At 39.2% G+C, this 24,070-nt stretch overlaps 1 protein-coding gene across 11 annotated transcripts in view; it reads left to right on the top strand.

The window, feature by feature from the left end:
• Positions 1-24,070, top strand: part of ABCC8 (ATP binding cassette subfamily C member 8) — a 118,621-nt gene that overhangs the window by 80,093 nt on the left and 14,458 nt on the right. For 8 of the 11 annotated variants that reach the window (XR_013228302.1, XM_077321627.1, XM_077321624.1 and 5 more), the window contains 4 exons: positions 537-606; positions 2,368-2,525; positions 3,311-3,403; positions 19,281-19,383. Coding sequence is in view for 7 of the 11 variants with exons in the window: in XM_077321627.1 (XP_077177742.1) it covers positions 537-606; positions 2,368-2,525; positions 3,311-3,403; positions 19,281-19,383 (424 nt within the window). In the remaining 4 variants the exon portion in view is untranslated. Of the gene's footprint in view, positions 1-536; positions 607-2,367; positions 2,526-3,310; positions 3,404-19,280; positions 19,388-19,684; positions 19,742-24,070 lie in introns of all 11 variants that reach the window. The other 3 variants (XR_013228304.1, XR_013228303.1, XR_013228305.1) reach the window with 3 other exon arrangements.

Genomic DNA, 24,070 nt, shown 5'->3' on the forward strand with positions numbered 1-24,070 from the left:
CATTTGTTTTATATAAGGAATAAGAAGAAATCCAAAGAATGATACAAACTTCAAAATAGAGATGTTATGTTATTATTAGGTGCAAAGTCGTGTCCGACCCTTCGCGACCCCATGGACAATGATCCTCCAGACCTTCCTGTCCTCTACCATTCCCCGGAGTCCATTTAAGTTTGCACCTACTGCTTCAGTGACTCCATCCAGCCACCTCATTCTCTGTCGGCCCCTTCTTCTTTTGCCCTCGATCGCTCCCAGCATTAGGCTCTTCTCCAGGGAGTCCTTCCTTCTCATGAGGTGGACAAAGTATTTGAGTTTCATCTTCAAATCCAGAAGAGATGTTATAGAGTTGCTTAATTGTCAAGAAACTGTAGAAAATTGTAATGACATAGTGTCCCTTGTTCCCCAATATCAAAAAGCAGAGCTTTATGACATTAAACTTGTATATAGTGTATAGTATATAAATGAATACAGGGTGATGAAGACATGCAAATTTTTAAATCCCTTCATAAATCATTATCCTTTTATGTTGCTTATTTCAGGTTTTTTGAAACAACACCACTGGGAAGTATCTTGAATAGATTTTCAGCTGATTGTAACACTATTGACCAGGTAAATTAAAAATAAATATATTCATTTCAAATTAACAGGTATTTTTCAGCCACTCTCCACATACACAAAAATCTCCATGCATTATTCCTGCTATATTTGCACAATATGAATAATGTTTTCATGAAAAACATAATATTTTATATCAATTCACTATCTTTATTGACAACGTATGTCAATAACAAACAAAAGAAAATAATTATGATTTTAGGTTTATAAAGGGAGAAGTTCCCCATCAGAGGATTTTACCTCATGCTACTGAATCCTTATAGCAATTGGAAGATACCTTGGTACTAAACAAGGAATTTTGGGAGGGCGGGTGATCCAACAGAAGATATAAAACAAATATGTGTAGCATATTTGTGTAGCAACTTTCTTTCTTGCTTGATAATACACTGTTGGCTCTTGCTGCAGGTACATTTACCTATGGTTTTCCCAACTTCATTCATTTCATTCAGTGCCACTATCCTATGCAAATGCAGTTCAGATAAAGTACAATGTACTGATGCTCATATTTCACTCTCCCCAGCATGAGTCCACTCCAAGCACAGTTTCCTTGTAGCAGTGAATGGAATAACTTACTCAAAGGAATCATTATGGGAACAATTCACCAGTATTTTAATAAGAAAATTTAAAAATGAAAAAATATATGTATGTATAATTATACTTATTTTCTTCTGTATCTCCTGAAACTATTAATCATAATAAAACCATAAAGGTAAAGGTAAAGGTAAAGGTATCCCCTGTGCAAGCACTGAGTCATGTCTGACCCTTGGGGTGACGCCCTCCAGCGTTTTCATGGCAGACTCAGTACGGGGTGGTTTGCCAGTGCCTTCCCCAGTCATTACCGTTTACCCCCCAGCAAGCTGGGTACTCATTTTACCGACCGCAGAAGGATGGAAGGCTGAGTCAACCTTGAGCCGGCTGCTGGGATTGAACTCCCAGCCTCATGGGCAGAGCTTTCAGATGGCTGCCTTACCACTCTGCGCCACAAGAGGCCAATAAAACCATATGTAAAACTAAATATACAGATAAAATATAAAAATCCTAAACTGATGAAGTTAAAATCTAAAAGCACATTCTTATCAGTAGCTTTGCCTTTGTGCAAGTTAGGCGTACTAAAAGTATTAATACAATAATTATTGGATTATTGATACATTAGAACTCAAATAATAAGAGGAATAGGAGCAGCACACTTTAAAGTTTTCAAGAGCATTTACTTTTCTTTTTGCCTCTTTTCATATGAAAACAATGGATGTGCTGGTGCTGATGGGCTGACCAGCAAGTAAGAAGAAACACCTAATGGAAAGGGAACTGAACAATAGAATATATTGTGGTTTTCTAAATTTAATCCCCTGTCAGTAACCTTTATGTCCTAAAATAATGAAACCCTATTCTGTGGCATCTCTCCAGGTTTAGAAAAGGGAAACAGAACAAGGTTTTTCAGGGTGTGGGAGATCTGCAAGTGGAATTTATGTCTCTCAAATATTGATTGGTCTGCCTAAGTAAATCTCAATGCATTCAATTGGATTTACATCTGAGCATCTATGCAATTAGGTGCATTCAGTGTAGGATCTGCCAATTAACTGTTTAAAATATTTGTTTGCAGATATACTCTTCCTGTATAATTCAGCCATACAGCACATAGGTCTTCACTGCGAAAAAGGAAATAAAATGGAAGATGAACTGCTGATTTCATTTTAGTCTTGGTTTCCTTTCATTATACTTAATATGAATCATTGTTATATGTGTTTATTTGCTTAGCACATTCCGGCCACCCTGGAGTGCTTGAGCCGTTCCACCCTGCTCTGCTTATCAGCTCTTGCTGTGATCTCCTATGTCACACCTGTGTTTCTCATAGCTCTAGTCCCTCTTGCTGTCATATGCTATTTCATCCAGAAATACTTTAGAGTAGCATCAAGGTAAGTGTTTGATAAATTCATTTTATTATATTAAAAACTGGTTTGTGTGCATACGTATAAGACAGTGTAGAAAGATGATGCAAATAGATAGCCCATGGAATACTCCATTTATTTTGCTTTGTGTATTTTTGAACTAATGTTTATCCTCTTGCTCTTCCTGGAAGAAACTGTTTTTTGTTACACTAGAAAAATACCTGAACAAATGTTGAGTCTTGTGGCACCTTTAAGGCCAGCAGAGTTCTATTCAGAGTATTAGCTTTTGTGTGCATGAAAGCTTATACCTTGAATAAAAGCGTGTTGGTCTTAAAGGTGCCATTGGACTCAAACTTTGTTCTGCAGCTTCATGGCCACACAACCTGAATCTAGCATAATACCTGTTGTCTAGTTTAAGCAGCAACAGAAGAATTGGTTCTTATATGCTGCTTTTCTCTACCTGAAGGAGGCTCAAAGCAGCTTACAGTCACCTTCCCTTTCCTCTCCCCACAACAGACACCCTGTGAGGTGGGTGAGGCTGAGAGAGCGCTGATATCACTGCTCGGTCAGAACAGCTCTATCAGTGCCGTGGCTAGCCCAAGGTCACCCAGCTGGTTGCATGTGGAGGAGGAGCAGGGAATCAAACCCGGCTCGCCAGATAGTCCACACTCCTAACCACTACACCAATCACCTATGAACCTATATTTTTGAGCTATTTTTAAAATATATGGCTCGTTCAAAATACTGTATTTTCTTTAAAATATTTAAATTTATCAGGAAAGTATTTATTTTAAAACATTAATTGTTTTCAGGGATCTGCAGCAGTTGGATGACAGTACTCAGCTCCCACTACTTTCTCATTTTTCAGAGACTGTAGAAGGCCTAACAACAATTAGAGCATTCAGGTATGTTTCAAAGAAAAAACAACTGTAGTTGTTAAATAATTTTGCTATCAGGTACCAAAATTTATATGTGTAAACTACTTTGTTTGTTGATGTCTTTTCTTTAAAAAATAAATATAAAGTACTAAATTTTGCTATCACAGTCTGTTTGATATAGAGTCTACTAAATAAAGATCATTACAATTTAATTTACACAGACCAATTCCACACGGGGGCGGCAAAACTCTTGCTGCCTCCTAGCTTGCAAACATGTGGTTGTAAGTCTACACTGAATGCACCTAACACGCATTTGCAAGCTTCCTGACAGGAGACCCCAGACACCGTGGCAAGGAAAAAGAAGTTGAATCCCTCCCCCACTTCTCAGCTTGTCAATCACAGCAAGCCACCAATCACCATGCACAGTAGTTGTCTCAGGGACTCAAACTTTTGTCCCCCCAAGCCCTGAAATTATGTATTTTTTTAAAGTGCACGTCCGCATTGCTATGCAGTAACACAACAATGATAAAGCATTCTCTCCCTTTTTGGAATTCGTGTTGCTTTGGTCTCTATTTCTGGGAGATTTGTGAGAGGCTGGACATGGTGACTGGATCCCAAAGAGTGATTGTGTGTAAACGGTAAGGCTTAAGAACAAAGAGCACAGACACCTAGCTGATTGGGAGAGGGCTGCTTCATCATGCACCTGCCCTTTCCCCATTCATTCCCCACAACCGGACTGAGTTTTGCCTTCCCAATCCCAAAAAGACTGTAGACACTTAAAGGAACATTTTATTTTAGGCAAAGTAGCTTTGCAGTCCCGCAGCAATGCAGACCGCACCATTTTAAAAAGAAAATATTGGGCAGGAAATGTAGAGGGGAGGGTGGGTGCAAGGGTGGATAAAACACTGCAGCAACTGTCACGCATTTCTTCCTCCACACAGGCTTGCCCCTGGTTGCTCCCTGATGTGAAGTGCAATATTAGGTGGCAAATCCAGTTGTGGAAATTTCCCTCATCTCGAGGCAAATCTGGCCAAAACTCAAGCCAGGCCCTAGATAGCCTCAGGTTGCTGACAATCTCATGTGGAAGCAGCACTAAAACCCACAAGCAACCAGAGGCTGTCCAGGGGCAGGTTCCCCATGCGTACTCGGTCACAGTGATCCACTATACAAAGTAACCTATCTATAAAGCCTACAGTATTACTGTAAAAGGTCCATTAGAGAGATGACTAAAATCTTTAAGAATAGTACTTCATGGCTTCCGGTTCCGGCTATCGCGGGCTAGGCAGCTCAGCTTTCTTAGCTGAGCACTACTACTGAGCAAGTATGCGATAGAGGATATATATTTTTTTATTCCTCTGTCAGACTTCCACCCCCCTGCGAAAAGGGGGTGTCCAGGCTGCCGATAAGTCTTTTAAAAGCGGCGTGGATACACTTTGAAGTTACTTACTCCGAGGGGTTCCAGCTGTTTGAGATAAGGCTCCATCAAGCTACTCAGTGGATAGTGTTTTCCTATAGCCGGCAATGGCTGTTATCTCCAATTTAAAGAAGATTGATGAATGTATTTGAATAAGGAAGCTGTCTACATACCAGGTTGGAAAAGAAACGTGCTGACTTATGGTCTTGACAGATGTAAAAAAAGGAATTTTCGCTATACCAAGCTATAATTAATTGCCGGTAACAATTTACTTGAGAGTAACAAGGACTCCCTTCTTATATATTAGAAGACTTTTGAACAAAGCTGTCTGCAGACATAAAAGAGGAGTTGGAAGCTGCATATGTCATATGGTATTCATTGTTTAAAAATCAAACGGTGAATTAGGCTATATTGAGTTAAATATTTAGAGAGTTTGAGAGAATATGGCCACCTCAAGGAGAAAAAATAGTACAGATTCTGAATCAACTAAATTGGACTATTTAATAGGAATGCTCTCTGAATTTAAAGCTGATGCAACCTCAAGGTTAAACGGCATTGATGATAAGTTAAATAAAATGGAAGATAAGTTGTCAAGAATGGATGTGGAACTAGGAGAGTTGAAAAAAGAAATAACTCAACTTAAAGCTATAGAAACTGTTACTGTAAAGTTAAATTCAGAGTTTAAAAAGATGAATGAACAAATGGAAAGCATAAATGAGGAACAGAAAAATATTGTTAAAGTTCATGAGAATTTGATGGTTGAGCAGGCACGTCTGGAACTGCGACAGAGAGAAGGGACTTTGAGATTTCGAGGAATTAAGGAGGAGGAGGCTGAAGATATTAGAGAAAAAATGATTAAAATACTGGCTGAATTTATTAACATAACAGAGGAGGCTTTAGAAGTGGAAATAGACCGTGTATTCAGAGTGAACTCAAGATATTCTAAAATGAAAAATATTGTTAGAGATGTTTTGGTATTCTTTCTTCGGAAGAAAACTAGAGATGATGTGTTAAAACTGCATTTTACAAAAAGACTTGTCTGTGAAGGAAAGGAGATACCTATTATGAAGGAAATCCCCCTTAGTATTCTAAAAAGAAGAAGAGATTATGGCTTCCTGACTGAAGCTTTGAAAAAGAATGGAATAATTTTCAAATGGGAAGAAATAGAGGGAGTCTCCTTTAAATGGAAGACAAAAAAATATAGATTGACAACATTACAACAGGCAAGAGATTTTTGGCAGAAATTTGAAAGAGACTTTTCAACTGAAGAAGAAAAGACAGAAGAGGAAAATCAAGGATCAAGAGGATAAGACTCAAAACCTGTATTTTTGTTTATATTAATTATTGAATGATGAGTTATAAAATTTGGTCTTGGAACATTAATGGTTTGAATATACCACAGAAAAGAAAAAAGGTTTTTCATTACTTAAAGAACCAAAAGATAGATGTAGCTTGTTTGTTAGAGACACACATTAGGAAAAATAACAGTAATTTGTTAATTAATAAATCATTGGGTAATGAATTTATAGCTTCAAATAATGTTAAAAAGAATGGCATTGTGATGTATATTAATCCGTTATTATCTCCACAAAAAATTATCGAGGATGACAGAGGAAGATATTTAGGGGTGGAAATTAGTTGTCTAGGCAAGAAGATTATGATGTTAGCAATATATGCGCCAAATGAGAGAAAACAGAAATTTTATTATGATTTAACTAAAAAAATTTCATCTTTGGAATATGAAAGTTGGTGTTTAATGGGAGATTTCAATGGGGTTGTAAACTTAGAATTAGATAAAAAAGTAAGTAAATTGGTTAAGAATCCAAAAGGAAAGCTTCCTAAGCCTTTTTTTGATATGATAGAAGATTTGAATCTGATGGATATATGGAGATTGAAAAATGGGAACTCGAAAGGTTATACCTTTTATTCTGATAGACATAAGTCACTATCTAGAATTGATATGATCTGGGTTTCAGGAGATTTAGCTTTGAAAACATTAAAAGTAGATATTGAACCTAAAGTATTCTCAGATCATAATGCTGTATCAATGGTACTTAAGGATACGAACAGGGGGAGGATGATGTGGAGAGTAAATGAAGCAATATTTAAAAACAAAGATATGGTAGAACAATGTAAAAAGCAAATAAAAGAATTTTTCAAATTCAATTTAAATAATGGAGTCAAGAATTACATTGTATGGGACACTGCTAAGGCTTTTATGAGGGGTATTTTTATACAACTGAGTGCAAGATTAAAAAGGAAACAGCGAGAAAAGGAGAAAAAATTAATAGGTGAACTGAGAAAAATTGAAAAAGAAATTAAAGCAGACCCCTTTAATGATGAGTTAAGGCAAAAACAGAAAGATCTTCAAAGGCAGTTCTCTATGTTAATGGATTCTGATATGGAGAAAAAAATGAAATTTATTAAAAGAAATAATTTCGAATTTGCTAACAAACCAAGTAGATGGCTAGCTATTAAATTGAGACAAGAAAAGGCAAAAAGAAGAATAATAAAACTAAAAGATGGACAAGAAGTATTAACAGGAGAGAAAAATATTCAAGAACGTTTTGTTCAATTTTTTTCAAATTTGTATAGGGATCAGAAAATAGATGAAAAAATAATTGAAAGCTATTTAAGTCAACATAATGTAATGTCTATTACAGATGACCAACGGAGACTTTTAAATGCACCTATTACAGTAAGCGAAATTATAGAGAGTGTAAGAAGAAGTAAATTGAATAAAGTTCCTGGTCCTGATGGGATCTCAAATATCTTTTATAAAACATGTATAGATGAGTTACTACTGCCCCTGCAGATAACTATGAATGACATATTGGAAGGAATGGAAATCCCTAGTTCATGGAAACAATCGTATATAACGCTAATTCCCAAAGAGGAACAGGAGGTATTGGATGTTAAAAGCTACAGACCTATTGCTTTGTTAAATAATGATTATAAAATTTTCTCAGATATATTGGCTCAAAGGATGAAAAGTGTCTTAAAAGACTATATTAAAAAAGAACAATCAGGTTTTCTTCCTAAAAGACAAATTAAAGATAATTTAAGAATTGTGATTAATGTGATAGAATATTTGAATTTACATATAGATAAACCAGCAGCCTTAATTTTCTTAGATATAGAAAAGGCGTTTGACAACGTTAATTGGAAGTTTATGCAGAAATGCTTAGAAAAGATGGGATTAGGAGAGAAATTTATGAAAGGTATAAGAGTGATATATTCGGAACAGGTAACAAATATTAAGATTAATGGACAGTGTTCACAGATGTGTCATGTACGAAAAGGTACACGCCAGGGATGCCCTCTTTCACCATTATTATTTATCTTGGTTTTGGAAATATTATTGAATAAAATAAGGGAAGATAATGAGATTAAGGGGATAAAAATTAAGGGAGAAGAATTTAAAATTAGGGCCTTTGCAGATGATATAGTTCTGTTATTAGAAGATCCAATATCATCTTCTCAAAAAGCTTTGTCAATATTTCAGAAGTTTAGCTTAGTATCAGGGCTTAAAATAAATAATCAGAAATCTAAAATTTTGGCACTTAATATGCAAAAGAAGGATCAAATGACTTTAGAGGCAAAAACAAACTTTAAAATAGAGAAGAAAATTAGGTATTTAGGAGTAGTAATTTCTGGTAAAAATAATACATTGTTTGATAATAATTATAGGAAAACTTGGTGTGATATAAAACGAGATTTGGACAAATGGAGGAATTTATCACTGTCTCTGTTAGGTAGAATTGCAGCTATTAAAATGAATATTTTACCCAGATTGTTATTTTTATTTCACGTAATCCCTATAATATCATCTGAGAAACCATTTAGAGATTGGCAAAAGGAATTATCAAAATTTATTTGGCAGGGAAGGAAACCACGAATAAAGTTAATAAATTTGTTTGATAGTAGAGAAAGAGGTGGATTGAACTTACCAAATTTAGAACTGTATTATCATGCTGCAAGTTTTGTTTGGATCAAGGACTGGTTAACGTTAAGAAATAATTATATTTTAAAGTTAGAAGGTCATGACTTAAAATTTGGTTGGCATGCATACCTCTGGTTTGGGAAAGCGGGAATACATCAAACATTTAAAAATCATTGTATAAGGCGGGCACTGTTTAGAACTTGGTCTAAATATAAGAACCAATTGTGGCCAAAAATTCCATACTGGGTGTCGCCACATGAGGCATTATATGGTAGGGAAAAATGGCACTCAGAGGAGTATCTAAAATATAAAGATCTGTTAGATTACTCTGAACAGCATATAAAATTTAAACAGAAGGAAGATATAACAGTAGCAAGTGGTACCTGCAATTGGTTTCTATATAGACAGTGAATTTAATTCAGATGACCATCAGGTATACTACTGTGGACAAGAATCTCGCAGAAGAAATGGAGTAGCCTTCATAATCAGTAAGAGAGTAGGAAAAGCAGTCTTGGGATACAATCCCCAAAATGACAGAATGATCTCAGTTCGAATCCAAGGCAAACCATTCAACATCACAGTGATCCAGGTCTATGCCCCAACCACTGCTGCTGAAGAGGATGAAGTTGATCAGTTCTATGAAGCCCTACAACACCTTATAGAAGCAATGCCAAAAAATGATGTGCTTATCATCATGGGGGATTGGAATGCTAAAGTAGGAAGCCAAAAGATAACTGGGATAACAGGCAAGTTTGGCCATGGAGTACAAAATGAAGCAGGGCACAGGCTGGTAGAATTTTGTCAAGAGAATACAATGGTCATAGCAAACACTCTTTTCCAACAACCCAAGAGACGACTCTACACATGGACATCACCAGACGGTCAACACAGAAATCAGATTGACTATGTACTCTGCAGCCAAAGATGGAAAAGTTCTATACAGGCAATAAAAACAAGACCAGGAGCTGATTGTGGTTCAGATCATGAGCTTCTTGTTGCAAAATTTAGGCTTAAATTGAAGAAAGTAGGGAAAAGCACTAGGCCACTCAGGTACGAACTAAATCGTATCCCCGACGAATATACAGTAGAGGTGACAAATAGATTTAAGGAATTAGATCTGATAGACAGAGTGCCTGAAGAACTATGGACGGAGGTTCGCGACATTGTACAAGAGGTAGCAACTAAAACCATCCCAAAGAAAAAGAAATGCAAGAAATCAAAATGGCTGTCTGAGGAAGCTTTACAAATAGCTAAGGAGAGAAGGGAAGTGAAAGGCAAGGGAGAAAGAGAAAGATACACCCAATTGAATGCAGAATTCCAGAGAAAAGCTAGAAGAGATAAGAATGCCTTCTTAAATGAACAGTGCAAACAAATAGAAGAAAACAATAGAATGGGGAGGACCAGAGATCTTTTCAAGAAAATTGGAGATATGAAGAGAACATTTCATGCAAAGATGGGTATGATAAGGGACCAAAATGGTAGGGACCTCACAGAAGCAGAAGAGATTAAGCAAAGGTGGCAAAATTATACAGAAGAACTATACAAGAGCGAGCTTAACATCCCTGATGACCACAGTGGGGTAGTTACTGACCTGGAGCCAGACATCCTGGAATGTGAAGTCAAATGGGCCTTAGGAAGTCTGAGCAACAATAAAGCTAGTGGTGGTGACAGCATTCCAGTTGAACTATTCAAAATCTTAAAGGACGATGCAGTAAAAGTGCTACACTCAATATGCCAACAAATTTGGAAAACTCAGCAATGGCCACAGGATTGGAAAAGGTCAGTTTACATTCCAATCCCAAAGAAGGGCAATGCCAAAGAATGTTCAAACTACCGCACCATTGCACTCATTTCTCATGCTAGCAAAGTTATGCTCAAAATCCTACAAGCTAGGCTCCAGCAATATGTGGACCGAGAACTTCCAGAAGTACAGGCAGGATTTCGAAGAGGTAGAGGAACTAGAGATCAAATTGCCAACATACGCTGGATCATGGAAAAAGCTAGGGAGTTCCAGAAGAACATCTACTTCTGCTTCATTGACTATGCTAAAGCATTTGATTGTGTGGAGCACAACAAATTGTGGCAAGTTCTTAAAGAGATGGGAATACCAGAGCATCTTATTTGTCTCTTGAGAAATTTATATGCAGGTCAAGAAGCAACAGTGAGAACTGAACATGGAATCACGGATTGGTTCAAAATTGAGAAAGGAGTACGTCAAGGCTGTATACTGTCGCCTTGCCTATTTAACTTGTATGCGGAGCACATCATGAGAAAGGCGGGATTAGAGGAGTCACAAATTGGGATCAAGATTGCAGGGAGAAATATCAACAACCTCAGATATGCAGATGATACCACTCTAATGGCAGAAAGTGAAGAGGAACTAAAGAGCCTGTTGATGCGGGTGAAGGAGGAGAGTGCAAAAGTTGGCTTGAAACTCAACATCAAGAAAACAAAGATCATGGCAGCCGGCCCTCTCAATTCCTGGCAAATAGATGGGGAAGAAATGGAGATAGTGACAGATTTTATTTTCCTCGGCTCCAAGATCACTGCAGATGGGGACTGCAGCAAAGAAATTAAAAGACGCTTGCTCCTAGGGAGGAAAGCTATGGCAAATCTAGACAGCATCCTAAAAAGCAGAGACATCACCCTACCAACAAAAGTGCGTTTAGTCAAAGCTATGGTATTCCCAGTTGCAATGTATGGCTGCGAAAGTTGGACCATAAGGAAGGCCGAGCGTCAAAGAATTGAGGCTTTTGAACTCTGGTGCTGGAGAAGACTCTTGCGAGTCCCTTGGACTGCAAGGCGAACAAACCGGTCAGTCCTAGAGGAGATCAGCCCTGACTGCTCTTTAGAAGGCCAGATCCTGAAGATGAAACTCAAATACTTTGGCCACCTCATGAGAAGGAAGGGCTCCCTGGAGAAGAGCCTAATGCTGGGAGTGATCGAGGGCAAAAGAAGAAGGGGACAACAGAGAATGAGGTGGATGGATGGAGTCACTGAAGCAGTAGGTGCAAACTTAAAAGGACTCCAGGGAATGGTAGAGGACAGGAAGGCCTGGAGGATCATTGTCCATGGGGTCGCGATGGGTCGGACACGACTTCGCACATAACAACAACAATAGACAGTTATATGACAAATTCAAAACTGATAGACAGGTTTATCAGTTTGAAAATTTAAAAAATGAGGCTGATCTGTGTATATATGAACAAGAAGAGAAATTAATTGCAAAGATCTACAATATGTTACTTAAAAAAGATACTGAGAAGGAAGTGATAAAAGAATCAATGATTCGTTGGGCACAAAATATAGGGCACACTATTAAGCTTCAGCAATGGGAGATGGTATGGAAAAGAGATATAAAATTTACATTAGCAACTAATATAAGGGAAAATTACTACAAAATGCTGTATAGATGTTATTTGACTCCGGTATTATTGTCTAAAATATACAAAAATGGTTTAACAAAATGTTGGAAATGTAAATTGGTTGATGGTACTTTTTATCACCTTTGGTGGACATGTCCAGAGGCAAAAAAATTTTGGGTACAGATCCATCAATATACTCGGAAAATAACAAAGCTTGACTTGAAACTTAAACCAGAACTATACTTATTAAATATTTTGGATCCTGAAATAGTAAAAGCAAGGAGAATACTATTACTTTACATGATTTCTGCAGCAAGAATAATTTATGCTCAATACTGGAAAAATGAAAAAATACCAAGTGTAAATGAATGGTTGGATAAGGTTAAGGAGTATGCAGAATTAGATAAGTTAACAATATTAATGAGAGACCAAATGCTAGATAGTTTTATAAAAAATTGGGAGCCATTTGTTAATTATCTTAAAAGTAATAAGGTAAATGAGAGTAGTATTATTGGTTATGTTGAATAAATTAGTTAAGACAAGGATGAAGTGTATTCTAAAGTAAACATTTATTAGTTGTAAATATGTATTTCATCATATTATGATTTTTAATTAAGGATATATATTATAATTATGAATGGTCAATGAATGATTTAATTGTGAAATTTGGATTTTCAATAATATTTTTTGAGCATGTGGTATTCGAAAATTAAGGAACCTGATTTGTAGATGGTTGGGGGTCTTTCCTAAATGTTTTTGTTGTTGTTGTTGTTATTGTATGTTTTTGGTTTGTGGGGGAGGTGTCTTTATTATTAGTTGATATTGGGGGTTAAGGGGTGTAGGTAGTAATGCTTTATAGATTTTGTGTCTTTTGTGTGGTTGTGTAAAACTTTCAATAAAAATGTTAAGCAGGAAAAAAAAAAAAGAATAGTACTTCATCATACTTCATAAATTCATAGGTTAGTTTTAAATATGAAAAGATCCACTATACAGCCAGCCCATATATTCAATGTTCCCATGACATCATCTCACACTATTTAGGACCCTGACTTTCTCAAGTTAATTCATGTCAGGATCCATCTATTTCTCAATCTGCTATAGGTATCAGTAATTTTGAAACTGCTATAGAGTTCCACTATATAAATCATTATAAAGCACTCACTTTGAAGCATGAAACTCAAGTGATGAAAGTGGTGGCTGACCCTAACATGGCTGACCCTATATTACTCTTTGCACCTGTATCATTATTAGGGTTGGGCACTTTGGTGTCCGAAGTGGCCAGTCGGCACCTGAAGCAGCCAGCACCACATCATGGGGGGGGGAAGGAAGGCGCGGGCGTTGACGTGCTGGTTGGCACACTGCACTGGCGTGTGTGTACCAACCAGCGTGTCGATGCCCATACCTCCCTTCCACCCCCGCAACATAGCGCTGGCTTCTTCGGACGCTGAAGCGGCTAACCCTAATCATTATCCTATCCTCCAACGTGCTTGCTGGTCATTCTACTCCTGATTTATGTGTGATTCCTTCGCACTGAAGCTAGGGTAATATTTCACTTTTGCCTGTGCCCCCAGTGCTTCCACAGTCTGGTGATATTTGTTTGCTGACCTATTTGTTCTTTAGAGCAGGGGTAGTCAACCTGTGGTCCTCCATAGGTCCATGGACTACAATTCCCATGAGCCCCTGCCAGTGTTTGCTGGCAGGAGCTCATGGGAATTAGAATCATAGAATCATAGAATCATAGAGTTGGAAGGGGCCATACAGGCCATCTAGTCCAATCCCCTGCTCAACGCAGGATCAGCCCAAAGCATCCTAAAGCATCCAAGAAAAGTCTGTATCCAATCTTTGCTTGAAGACTGCCAGTGAGGGGGAGCTCACCACTTCCTTAGCCAGCCTATTCCACTGCTGAACTACTCTGACTGTGAATTTTTTTTCCTGATATCTAGCCTATATCGTTGTACTTGTAGTTTAAACCCATTACTGCGTGCCCTTTCCTCTGCAGCCAACAGAAACAGCATCCTGCCCTCCTCCAAGTGACAACCTTTCAAATACTTAAAGGGGGCTATCATGTCCTCTCAACCTCCTTTTCTCCAGGCTGAACATTCCCAAGTCCCTCAACCTATCTTCATAGGGTCTGGTCCCTTGGCCCCAGATCATCCTCGTCGCTCTCCTCTGTACCCTTTCAATTTTATCTACATCCTTCTTGAAGTGAGGCCTCCAGAACTGCACACAGTGCTCCAGGTGTGGTCTGACCAGTGCCGTATACAATGGGACTATGACATCTTGTGATTTTGATGTGATGCCCCTGTTGATACAGCCCAAAATGGCATTTGACTTTTTTACCACTGCATCACACTGCCTGCTCATGTTTAGCTTACAATCCACAAGTACCCCAAGGTCTCGTTCACACACAGTGTTACCTAGAAGTGTATCCCCCATCCAGTAGGCGTGCTTTTCATTTTTCTGACCCAGATTCAGAACTTTACACTTACCTTTATTAAATTGCATCTTGTTCTCATTTGCCCATTTTTCCATTGTGTTCAGATCTCGTTGAACTCTGTCTCTATCTTCCGGAGTATTTGCCAGTCCTCCCAATTTGGTGTCATCTGCAAACTTGATGAGTAGTCCCTCCACCCCCTCATCTAGATCATTAATAAATATGTTAAAAAGTACCGGACCGAGCCCCGAGCCCTGAGGTACCCCGCTACTCACCTCCCTCCAGTCTGATGAAACACCATTGACAACAACTCTTTGAGTGCGGTTCTCTGACCAATTCCCTATCCACCTAACTATCTGAAAAATTCCCTATCCACCTATCTGGAATTGTAGTCCATGAATATCTGGAGGACCACAGGTTGACTACCCCTGCTTTAGAGAACATCCCTTCTATAGTTTTACATAATAAGAATTTAAAGATAGGGTAAACTATTTTGATGGGTTATGTTTTGGTTAATACTTGAAAGAATGTCAGTCTAACAGTCCTATGAAGTAATAGCACAACTCAGTACAACTGAGTACAACTCCTAACCACTTTCAGGGAGGAGTGGTATAGAAATCAAATAAATAAATACCTGGTACTTGGCAAATTATTCCTTTATCAATTGAAGTAATAGAGTCCTGTCAACTAGAAGCCCTCAGGTCAGATCAGATTTCAGACTTCTTGTAGGAGCGGGTTTGTGATGTTAAGGACAAAATTCATTTATGCAGACAGAAAGCTAATTAAATTATTGGCAACTTGTTCCAATGGAGAATGGAGCCATACCAAGATCTTATATAATGAAACAAATTTCAAAAGTTCAAGTTGAACCCCAACCATTATATGCCCATGTTTACATGCAGATGATTGCTTTCCTGGGGCTCTCTGTGGCTCTCCTGGTAGAGTTTTGAAGACTGAGACATAGTAAATGTATCTTGGAGAAAGTTAGAGGAACTTTCAGGAATTCTCTTTGAACATTTGGGGGCTGAGCTTTGGGATTTCTGATTCAATCGTATTATTTCCTCCCCTCTCCCAACTCCTGGTCTTTGGATATAGTTGCTGACTTATCCATGTTTTTTGGGTCTTCCACAGTTACCTCATACTTATTAATAACAGGTCTGTCCTGCAATCTCTGCATCAGTGCCTGTTTCTGCCTCACTAAAATTTCTACTGCATGGGAGGCATTATGTTGCACTGCTGGCTGGTTTTTGACTAGTTGCCCCAATTCTTCCCACTACCACACAAGAAGCCCTTGCTGTGCTTTCCCCCATTTGCCCTCAGGACTTGTGTACACATGGGAGAGCTTAGGGACAGGAAGTCAAAACTTCTCACCATGTTTTACACATGTTTTTCACTGTCACATGGCAAAAACCACCAATCAGCTGCCAGTGGCATTTTGTTGCATTTGAGCACACACACCCTCACCCAGCCCCCTCTTCCAAGGCTGAAATCAGTCTGTTTTTTTTTAAAGGCTGGAATCACATTACAACACAATTCCAGTATAATGAAATTCCTCCCAGCCCCCTTTTCCCCTGCAAGAAAAGGCTCTGACAGAATTCTAATGGCCATCATGTTATGGGAATGAATAGCCTGACCTTTTCAAAGTGTTCCTTGTTGACACCACAAAATCTGGCTCTGGTTTCTGGGTTAGTACAGGGAAAGGGGCATGCCTTCCTTCACCAGCCTCTTTCTGACACATCCTCTCTGTCTGTTTTCCCCTTTCCCCATACCATGAAATCAGTTCCATAGCAAAGTATAGAAGGCTAGCCATTAGAGATAAATAATGGGTAGAATTGTACCAAAAGATCTACTTGTTGCCCAGCTAAGAACCCAGTGATCACCACTAAAATTATCATAACTATAGAGAAAAGTTGATTATTCTGTTCTGTGTATCCACTCTTGGCCCTCTGACTTGTTTACTGTCAATCAATGAATGGCACATCTTTTTGGAAAACAGACTTAGGGAGTACAGAACTAGAGGACAGAGGCAAGTTTGTGAAGTCTGTTTCTTCTCTACCTAATACCTAGCTTCAGGCTAGAGCTTCTCAGTGCTATGGCAGCAGTGAAAGTTAATGATCTAAATGAGAAATTAAGAGGTATATAACAAAGTTTCAGCATATACATTTTGCAGGGTATATATTGATTCACATTTGGAGATCATAGCAATCTAGCTGTTTTACGTTGTATCGAACTTGATAGCCCTCTTTAAGTATTTGAAAGGTTGTCACTTGGAGGAGGGCAGGATGCTGTTTCCGTTGAGCAGGGGGTTGGACTAGATGGCCTGTATGGCCCCTTCCAACTCCATGATTCTATGATTCTATGAACTTCCTGCATAGAGCAAAATTAGTTCTTCAATCTGTGGCCTGCTGCCTAGTAGGGCTAACTCAGAATTTTAGTAGGCAAGACGAAGCCAAGCTGATAAATTTCTGATCCAAAATGAAGTACATATTCATAAGTCCTTGTCCTTCACTGCCAAGTTTTTCTGTTTGGTTATTTTTAGAACATTACTTATTTTCAGTTATCTTATATGCAGTAGTTGTGGCATTTGAAGCTTGGGTTCTAATCTCTTAGCAAAGTACTCTTGAGTTTCCAAAATTAGCTTGATAACAAATTAAAGAGATAGTTAGAAATAACCAGCTAATATCTGGGCCTTGTTTGTCTTAATCCTCATGCTAGCTTTCATGAACTTGGTTAGTATTACTCAGAAAATAATCCAGTTCTGCAGCTACAAATGCATCTATTTTATAAATTACCATCTCTGATTTCATGGCCTTCTTCATCTTCTCATTAGCTAGAAATACCATAGAAATTTGTTAACATCTGTGTATACATACATACATACATACATACATACATACATACATACATACATACATACATACATACATACATACATACATACATAGTGACTATTTCTATACCCTCTTAGAACTTTTGAAATGTCCTACTTCAATACCTGTACAATAGCATCAATGCAAATATAAGGGCTGCTGTCACCTCAAATTCCTTTCCTTGACCATTGTTATTCCCATAGGTTCTTATTTAGTAAAATTATCTTGTCCTCTGTGTCCAGTTGTTGGCTCTTCAAAGGAACGGATTGGCCACTGTATGAGACAAAATGTTTGACTAGATAGACTACCGATCTTATCCAGTGAAGTTTTTCCTATGTTCTTATTGCCTTGCAAGGGAACGCTCACCACCCCATAAAGGACTGGTACAATCCATTTTTTTTGCATAAAATAGGCTACAACTTTATTCAGAAGCGTCAGGCAGCATAGGGAAAAATCCCACCATCTTGTGACCACATGGTCATAAGGCAACCAAATTATACCACCCAGCAGGTATGCCCATGTCCACCTGGCTTCCAGCCAAGCTTCCCGTGCCTCCAATGATCTGTTGGTTATCTGGAAGATGGCAACATCCTGGGACCCCCAGTGAAGCTTTTCCTATGTTCTTCTTCTTCTTTTTATTATTATTATTATTATTATTATTATTATTATTATTATTATTATTATTATTATTATTATTATTATTATTATTATTTATTCCATTTCTGACTCAGGGTGGTGTACATCATAAAAACAGTACAATTTTAGGTTAAAATTAATAACATATTAAAAACATTAAACTGGCATCTGTATTTAATAGCAGCCTCAGTTGTCATTGTAGTTCCTCGCATGATCTCTATCAGTAGATCTTTTCCAGTTTACTATGCTTCTATGGGAGTGTTTATTGGGAGCATTTATTACAGGGGTAGTCAAACTGCAGCCCTCCAGATGTCCATGGACTACAATTCCCATGAGCCCCTGGCAGTAAATGCTGGCAGAGGCTCATGGGAACTGTAGTCCATGGACATCTGGAGGGCCGCAGTTTGACTACCCCTGATTTATTAGATTATATAAGATCACTGGCCCCAATGGAAGGCTTGGTGGAAGAACTCCATCTTGCAGGCCCATCAAGGACCAAATCTCCTTTGGGAGCTCATTCCACCAAGTAGGGGCCAGTACTAAGAATATCCTGGCCCTCTTGGAGGCCAGATGTAATTCCTTAGAGCTAGGGGCTGCCAATCAGTTAGCCTTTGCAGACCAAAGTGCTCTTTGGGGAACATACGTGGAGATGGAGTCCCTCAGGTATACCAGGCCCAGACTGCATATGGCCTTGAAGATAAGTACCAGTACCTTAAACCTGTTCTGGAATTCAACCAGAAGCTATTGCAGCTGCAAGAGCACAGGCTAAATGTGGGCCCTCCAAGTTGTTCCTGCTGCATTCTGGACTATGCTGGGTAGGCCAGCATAGATAGAGTTATAGAAGTCCAGTCTAGAGATGACCATCACATGGATCACTGTGACTAGAAGCTCTGGGGGCCAGGTAGAGTGCTAGTAATTTGGCTTGATGAAGATGGAAAAAATACCAGCAGTACTACTTTCATAATTTGCACCTCCATGGTGAGGGAGGTGTTGAAGCTCACATCCAGATTCCTGGATGCCCAAATTCTGAAATGAAATCCGCAAATATGTCATCAGCTTCTAACTTTTTTGTGAGTTATGGATTATTAACTTTGATTCATCATGCAATATTACATAGATTATATTTATATATAAGTTTGGTAATATCTTTGAGTGGCCACTGCCCTAGCTTTTGGACATCTTTTATAAGTTAGACCTAAATTAATTCCATTGTTCTGATCTGTCATTTTTCTTTTATAAAAGGTATGAAACCCGGTTTAAACAGAAGCTTCTTGAATATACGGATTCTAACAACATCGCTTCCCTTTTCCTTACAGCTGCAAATCGCTGGCTGGAAGTTCGGATGGCAAGTAAATTACCTTGTATTGAGACTGTTTATTACTTATATATGGCTTAGTATTGTCAGTCCTTTTTTGGCAAGATTCCTCTGCTTTTACAGCCACAAGACAACACAAAGCTCATTAGGTCCTAGTTTATGCTAGGCAGATGTGCCAAATGATGGCATGCCAGGTCATTTTGCTTAGCCCACAGAGCTGATTTTCTGCTTCAGGTGGAAGGTGCTGGCACTGCTGCTGGGGCTATCTCCAGACTGCTTAGCAATTTGTTTGCTACTGTCATTTGTTTGCTTCTATATCATATCTTCACAGGTATGTTATGGGATTTGGGCTGCTTGGACATAAAAAGGTTGCCTAGCCCTGAGACAGGTGAATGATTTTTTTTAAATTCTATATCTGCATGATCTAGTTTCAATTACTCATTTTTGCTTGTCATTCAACTGTTAAAGACTTTTTAAGGAGGAAAAGTAGCACTCTAGTTTTATTTAAAACTTTTGCAAATAGACCATATAAAACCTATGATGCAAATATATTTGTTATTATATCTGCCAGCAAACATAATGGCTTCTTAAGATGTCATAACCTTTCTCAGGTTAGAATCATAGAATCATAGAATCACAGAGTTGGAAGGGGCCATACAGGCCATCTAGTCCAACCCCCTGCTCAACACAGGATTAGCCCTAAGCATCCTAAAGCATCCAAGAAAAGTGTGTATCCAACCTTTGCTTGAAGACTTCCAGTGAGGGGGAGCTCACCACCTCCTTAGGCAGCCTATTCCACTGCTGAACTACTCTGACTGTGAAAAACTTTTTCCTGATATCTAGCCTATATTGTTGTACTTAAAGTTTAAACCCATTACTGCGTGTCCTCTCCTCTGCAGCCAGCAGAAACAGCATCCTGCCCTCCTCCAAGTGACAACCTTTCAAATACTTAAAGAGGGCTATCATGTCCCCTCTCAACCTCCTTTTCTCCAGGCTGAACATTCCCAAGTCCCTCAACCTATCTTCATAGGGCTTGGTCCCTTGGCCCCAGATCATCTTCGTCGCTCTCCTCTGTACCCTTTCAATTTTATCTACGTCCTTCTTGAAGTGAGGCCTCCAGAACTGCACACAGTACTCCAGGTGTGGTCTGACCAGTGCCGTGTACAATGGGACTATGACATCTTGTGATTTTGATGTGATGCCCCTGTTGATACAGCCCAAAATGGCATTTGCCTTTTCTACCACTGCATCACACTGCCTGCTCATGTTTAGTTTACAATCCACAAGTACCCCAAGGTCTCGTTCACACACAGTGCTACCTAGAAGCGTATCCCCCATCCAGTAGGCATGCTTTTCATTTTTCTGACCCAAATGCAGAACTTTACACTTATCTTTATTAAATTGCATCTTGTTCTCATTTGCCCATTTTTCCATTGTGTTCAGATCTCGTTGAACTCTGTCTCTATCTTCCGGAGTATTTGCCAGTCCTCCCAATTTGGTGTCATCTGCAAACTTGATGAGTAGTCCCTCCACCCCCTCATCTAGATCATTAATAAATATGTTAAAAAGTACCGGGCCGAGCCCCGAGCCCTGAGGTACCCCGCTACTCACCTCTCTCCAGTCTGATGAAACACCATTGACAACAACTCTTTGAGTGCGGTTCTCTAACCAATTCCGTATCCACCTAACTATCTGAAAATCCAGATTGCAGTCCTTCAACTTATCCATCAGAACATCATGGGGAACCTTGTCAAAAGCTTTACTAAAATCCAAGTAAATGACATCAACCGAATTTCCCCGATCCAGCAAGCCTGTTACTTGGTCAAAAAAGGAAACTAGGTTGGTCTGGCAGGACCTGTTGGAGACAAGAAGAAGAAGAAGAAGAAGAGTTGGTTCTTATATGCCGCTTTTCCCTACCCGAAGGAGGCTCAAAGCGGCTTACAATCGCCTTCCCATTCCTCCCCCCACAACAGACACCCTGTGGGGTGGGTGAGGCTGAGAGAGCACTGATATCACTGCCCGGTCAGAACAGTTTTATCAGTGCCGTGGCGAGCCCAAGGTCACCCAGCTGGTTGCATGTGGGGGAGCGCAGAATCGAACCTGGCATGCCAGATTACAAGTCCGCACTCCTAACCACTACACCAAACTGGCTCTCAAATCCATGCTGACTTCCTTGGATCACCAAATTGTCCTCCAGATGTTTGCAGATCGCTCCCTTTAATATCTGCTCCATTATCTTCCCCACAACAGAGGTCAGACTCACTGGTCTGTAGTTTCCTGGGTCATCCTTCCTCCCTTTTTTGAAGATCGGAATAACGTTTGCTCTTTTCCAGTCCTCCGGGACATCTCCAGTCCTTAAAGAGGTTCCGAAGATGATGGACAAGGGCTGTGCAAGTTCTCTGGAAAGTTCTTTGAGTACTCTCGGGTGTATTTCATCTGGACCAGGGGATTTGAACTCATCCAGTGCAGCTAAATGCCTCTCGACAGCCTCTCTATCCATGTTAACCTGCCACCCAGACACTATCCTTTGGCTACAGCCATCTCTAGATGTGCCTAAACACTTTGACCTGTGGGAAAAAACTGATGTAAAATAGGCACTAAGCCTTTCTGCTTTCTCTGCATCTTTCGTTTGAGTTTGTCCATCTGCACCCAACAGTGGGCCTATTGCCTCCTTGACTTTACGTTTGCTCCTCACATAACTGAAGAATCTTTTCTTGTTACAATGGGCTTCCCTGGCCAATCTTAGCTCACTCTCAGCTTTGGCCTTTCTGATGATTGATCTACAGTGCCTAGTAACCTGTAGGTACTCTTCTTTAGAGCTCTGTCCTTCCCTCCATTTCCTGAACATTTTCCTTTTCTTTCTTAGTTCCTCTTGAAGTTCTCTGTTCATCCAAATAGGCTTCTTTGAGCTCCTGCAGTGTTTTCGTATTTCTGGAATAGTCATTGATTGAGCATGCAATAGCTCTTGTTTGAGTAGCGCCCACCCTTCACATGCTCCCTTCCCTTCCAGCATTCTCGTCCATGGTATGACACTCATCATGTCTCTGAGTTTATTAAAGTTTGCCCTACGAAAATCCAACATCCGCATCTGGCTACAAGCTTCCTTGGCTCACCATCTCAAAAGGAATTCTATGAGGACATGGTCACTTCCCCCTAGGGTCCCCACCTCCTTCACCTCATCCACCAACTCTTGCCTGTTGGTCAGTATTAAGTCCAGTATGGCTGAACCTCTTGTGGGTTCATCTACCATTTGATAAATGAAATTGTCAGCCAGGCAGGTCAGAAACTTGCATGACTGAGGACGCTTCGCAGAGTTAGTTTCCCAGCACACATCTGGGAAATTGAAGTCACCCATGATGACAAGGTCCTGCCGTTTGGATATTTTCTCAAGCTGCTCACAAAGTGCAGCATCCACATCCTCTCGTTGGTCAGGCGGTCGGTAGCAGACACCAACCACCACACTGTTTGTTTTCCCCTCGCTTATTTTCACCCAGATGCTTTCCACTGCAGATATGCTCTCCTTCACTAGAATTTCCTGACAGTTAAGCCCTTTCCTCACATACAGTGCCACTCCTCCACCTCTTCGATCTATTCTGTTTTTTCTGAACAGTTCATATCCATCCACCATTACATTCCAGTCATTCCAGTCCATCCCAAGCAACGTTCTAGTCTCAAAAGAAGGATAATCACAATGGCACAATGTTTCTCTTTCTCTATTAGTTGCCACATATATAATCAGACCTGATATAAGTTGAAGACTGACCAGAAAGACCAACCTATTTGAAATATTTATCACTATAGGGGGACATGGCTTGTTGACACACAATGTGCAGCTATTGAATGACATTACATAATACAGTATATTTTCCATATTTGAAGGACCTTAAGAATACTAAAACATACAGGACAATTAATGATCTTTGCCCTGTATTTCAGTCTTAGCAGTTTTAAAGAGGGGTGGGCTGGGAAGCTAAAATGGAAAAGGGAACTTGTCTAGTCATAGGTCAGGCACATCTTAGATGGTTGTCAGGATTAGAACAAGGAAGAGGGTCCTTTCCCTTCCAGTTGGTTCTTCAGCTACAACAGTTGGGGCAGTAGAGTCCCAGCATTGCAAGGCTTATCGTTTTATTTGTATTTATATACCGGCCTCCCTTGTCACTCAGGGCGGTTTACAGAAAACATTAGTTGAGTAAGAGTACAAAAGTAAGTTTGATAACTGTATCAACAATCATAACAGCATCTACTAGTATAAGCTAGACAATGGAAGAAAAATATTACTCCTAAAATACAATACTGGTTATTGAAAATACGGGAAATGTGTACTTTAGTTAAACCTAACTAACTTGATACCATAACAATAAAGATATAGAGAACCTGGATTCTATCTGGTCTAAATCAATATAAAAAATGTCAACAATGTAATTTTAGGATTTTTCATTATTTTTATAACAGTGTTTTGTCTTGTGTACTTGTATCATTTTTGTACATATAACTTCCCATTTATTAATATAATTAATAATATAATTAACATCACCAATTGTAATATAATAGAACATAACATGTTCAGGTGGCGATTAAGAACACAATCCCATAGAATGGGTTTGGGGGGGGGGCAGTGGATATTATTACTGGTCTTCCTGGTGGAAGAGCTCTATTTTGCCTGCCCTGTGGAATTATGGTAGCTTGGACAGGGCTAGGATCTCTTCTGGGAGCTCAC

Source organism: Paroedura picta, chromosome 2 (genome assembly GCF_049243985.1).
Source record: "Paroedura picta isolate Pp20150507F chromosome 2, Ppicta_v3.0, whole genome shotgun sequence".
Classification (NCBI taxonomy): domain Eukaryota; kingdom Metazoa; phylum Chordata; class Lepidosauria; order Squamata; family Gekkonidae; genus Paroedura; species Paroedura picta.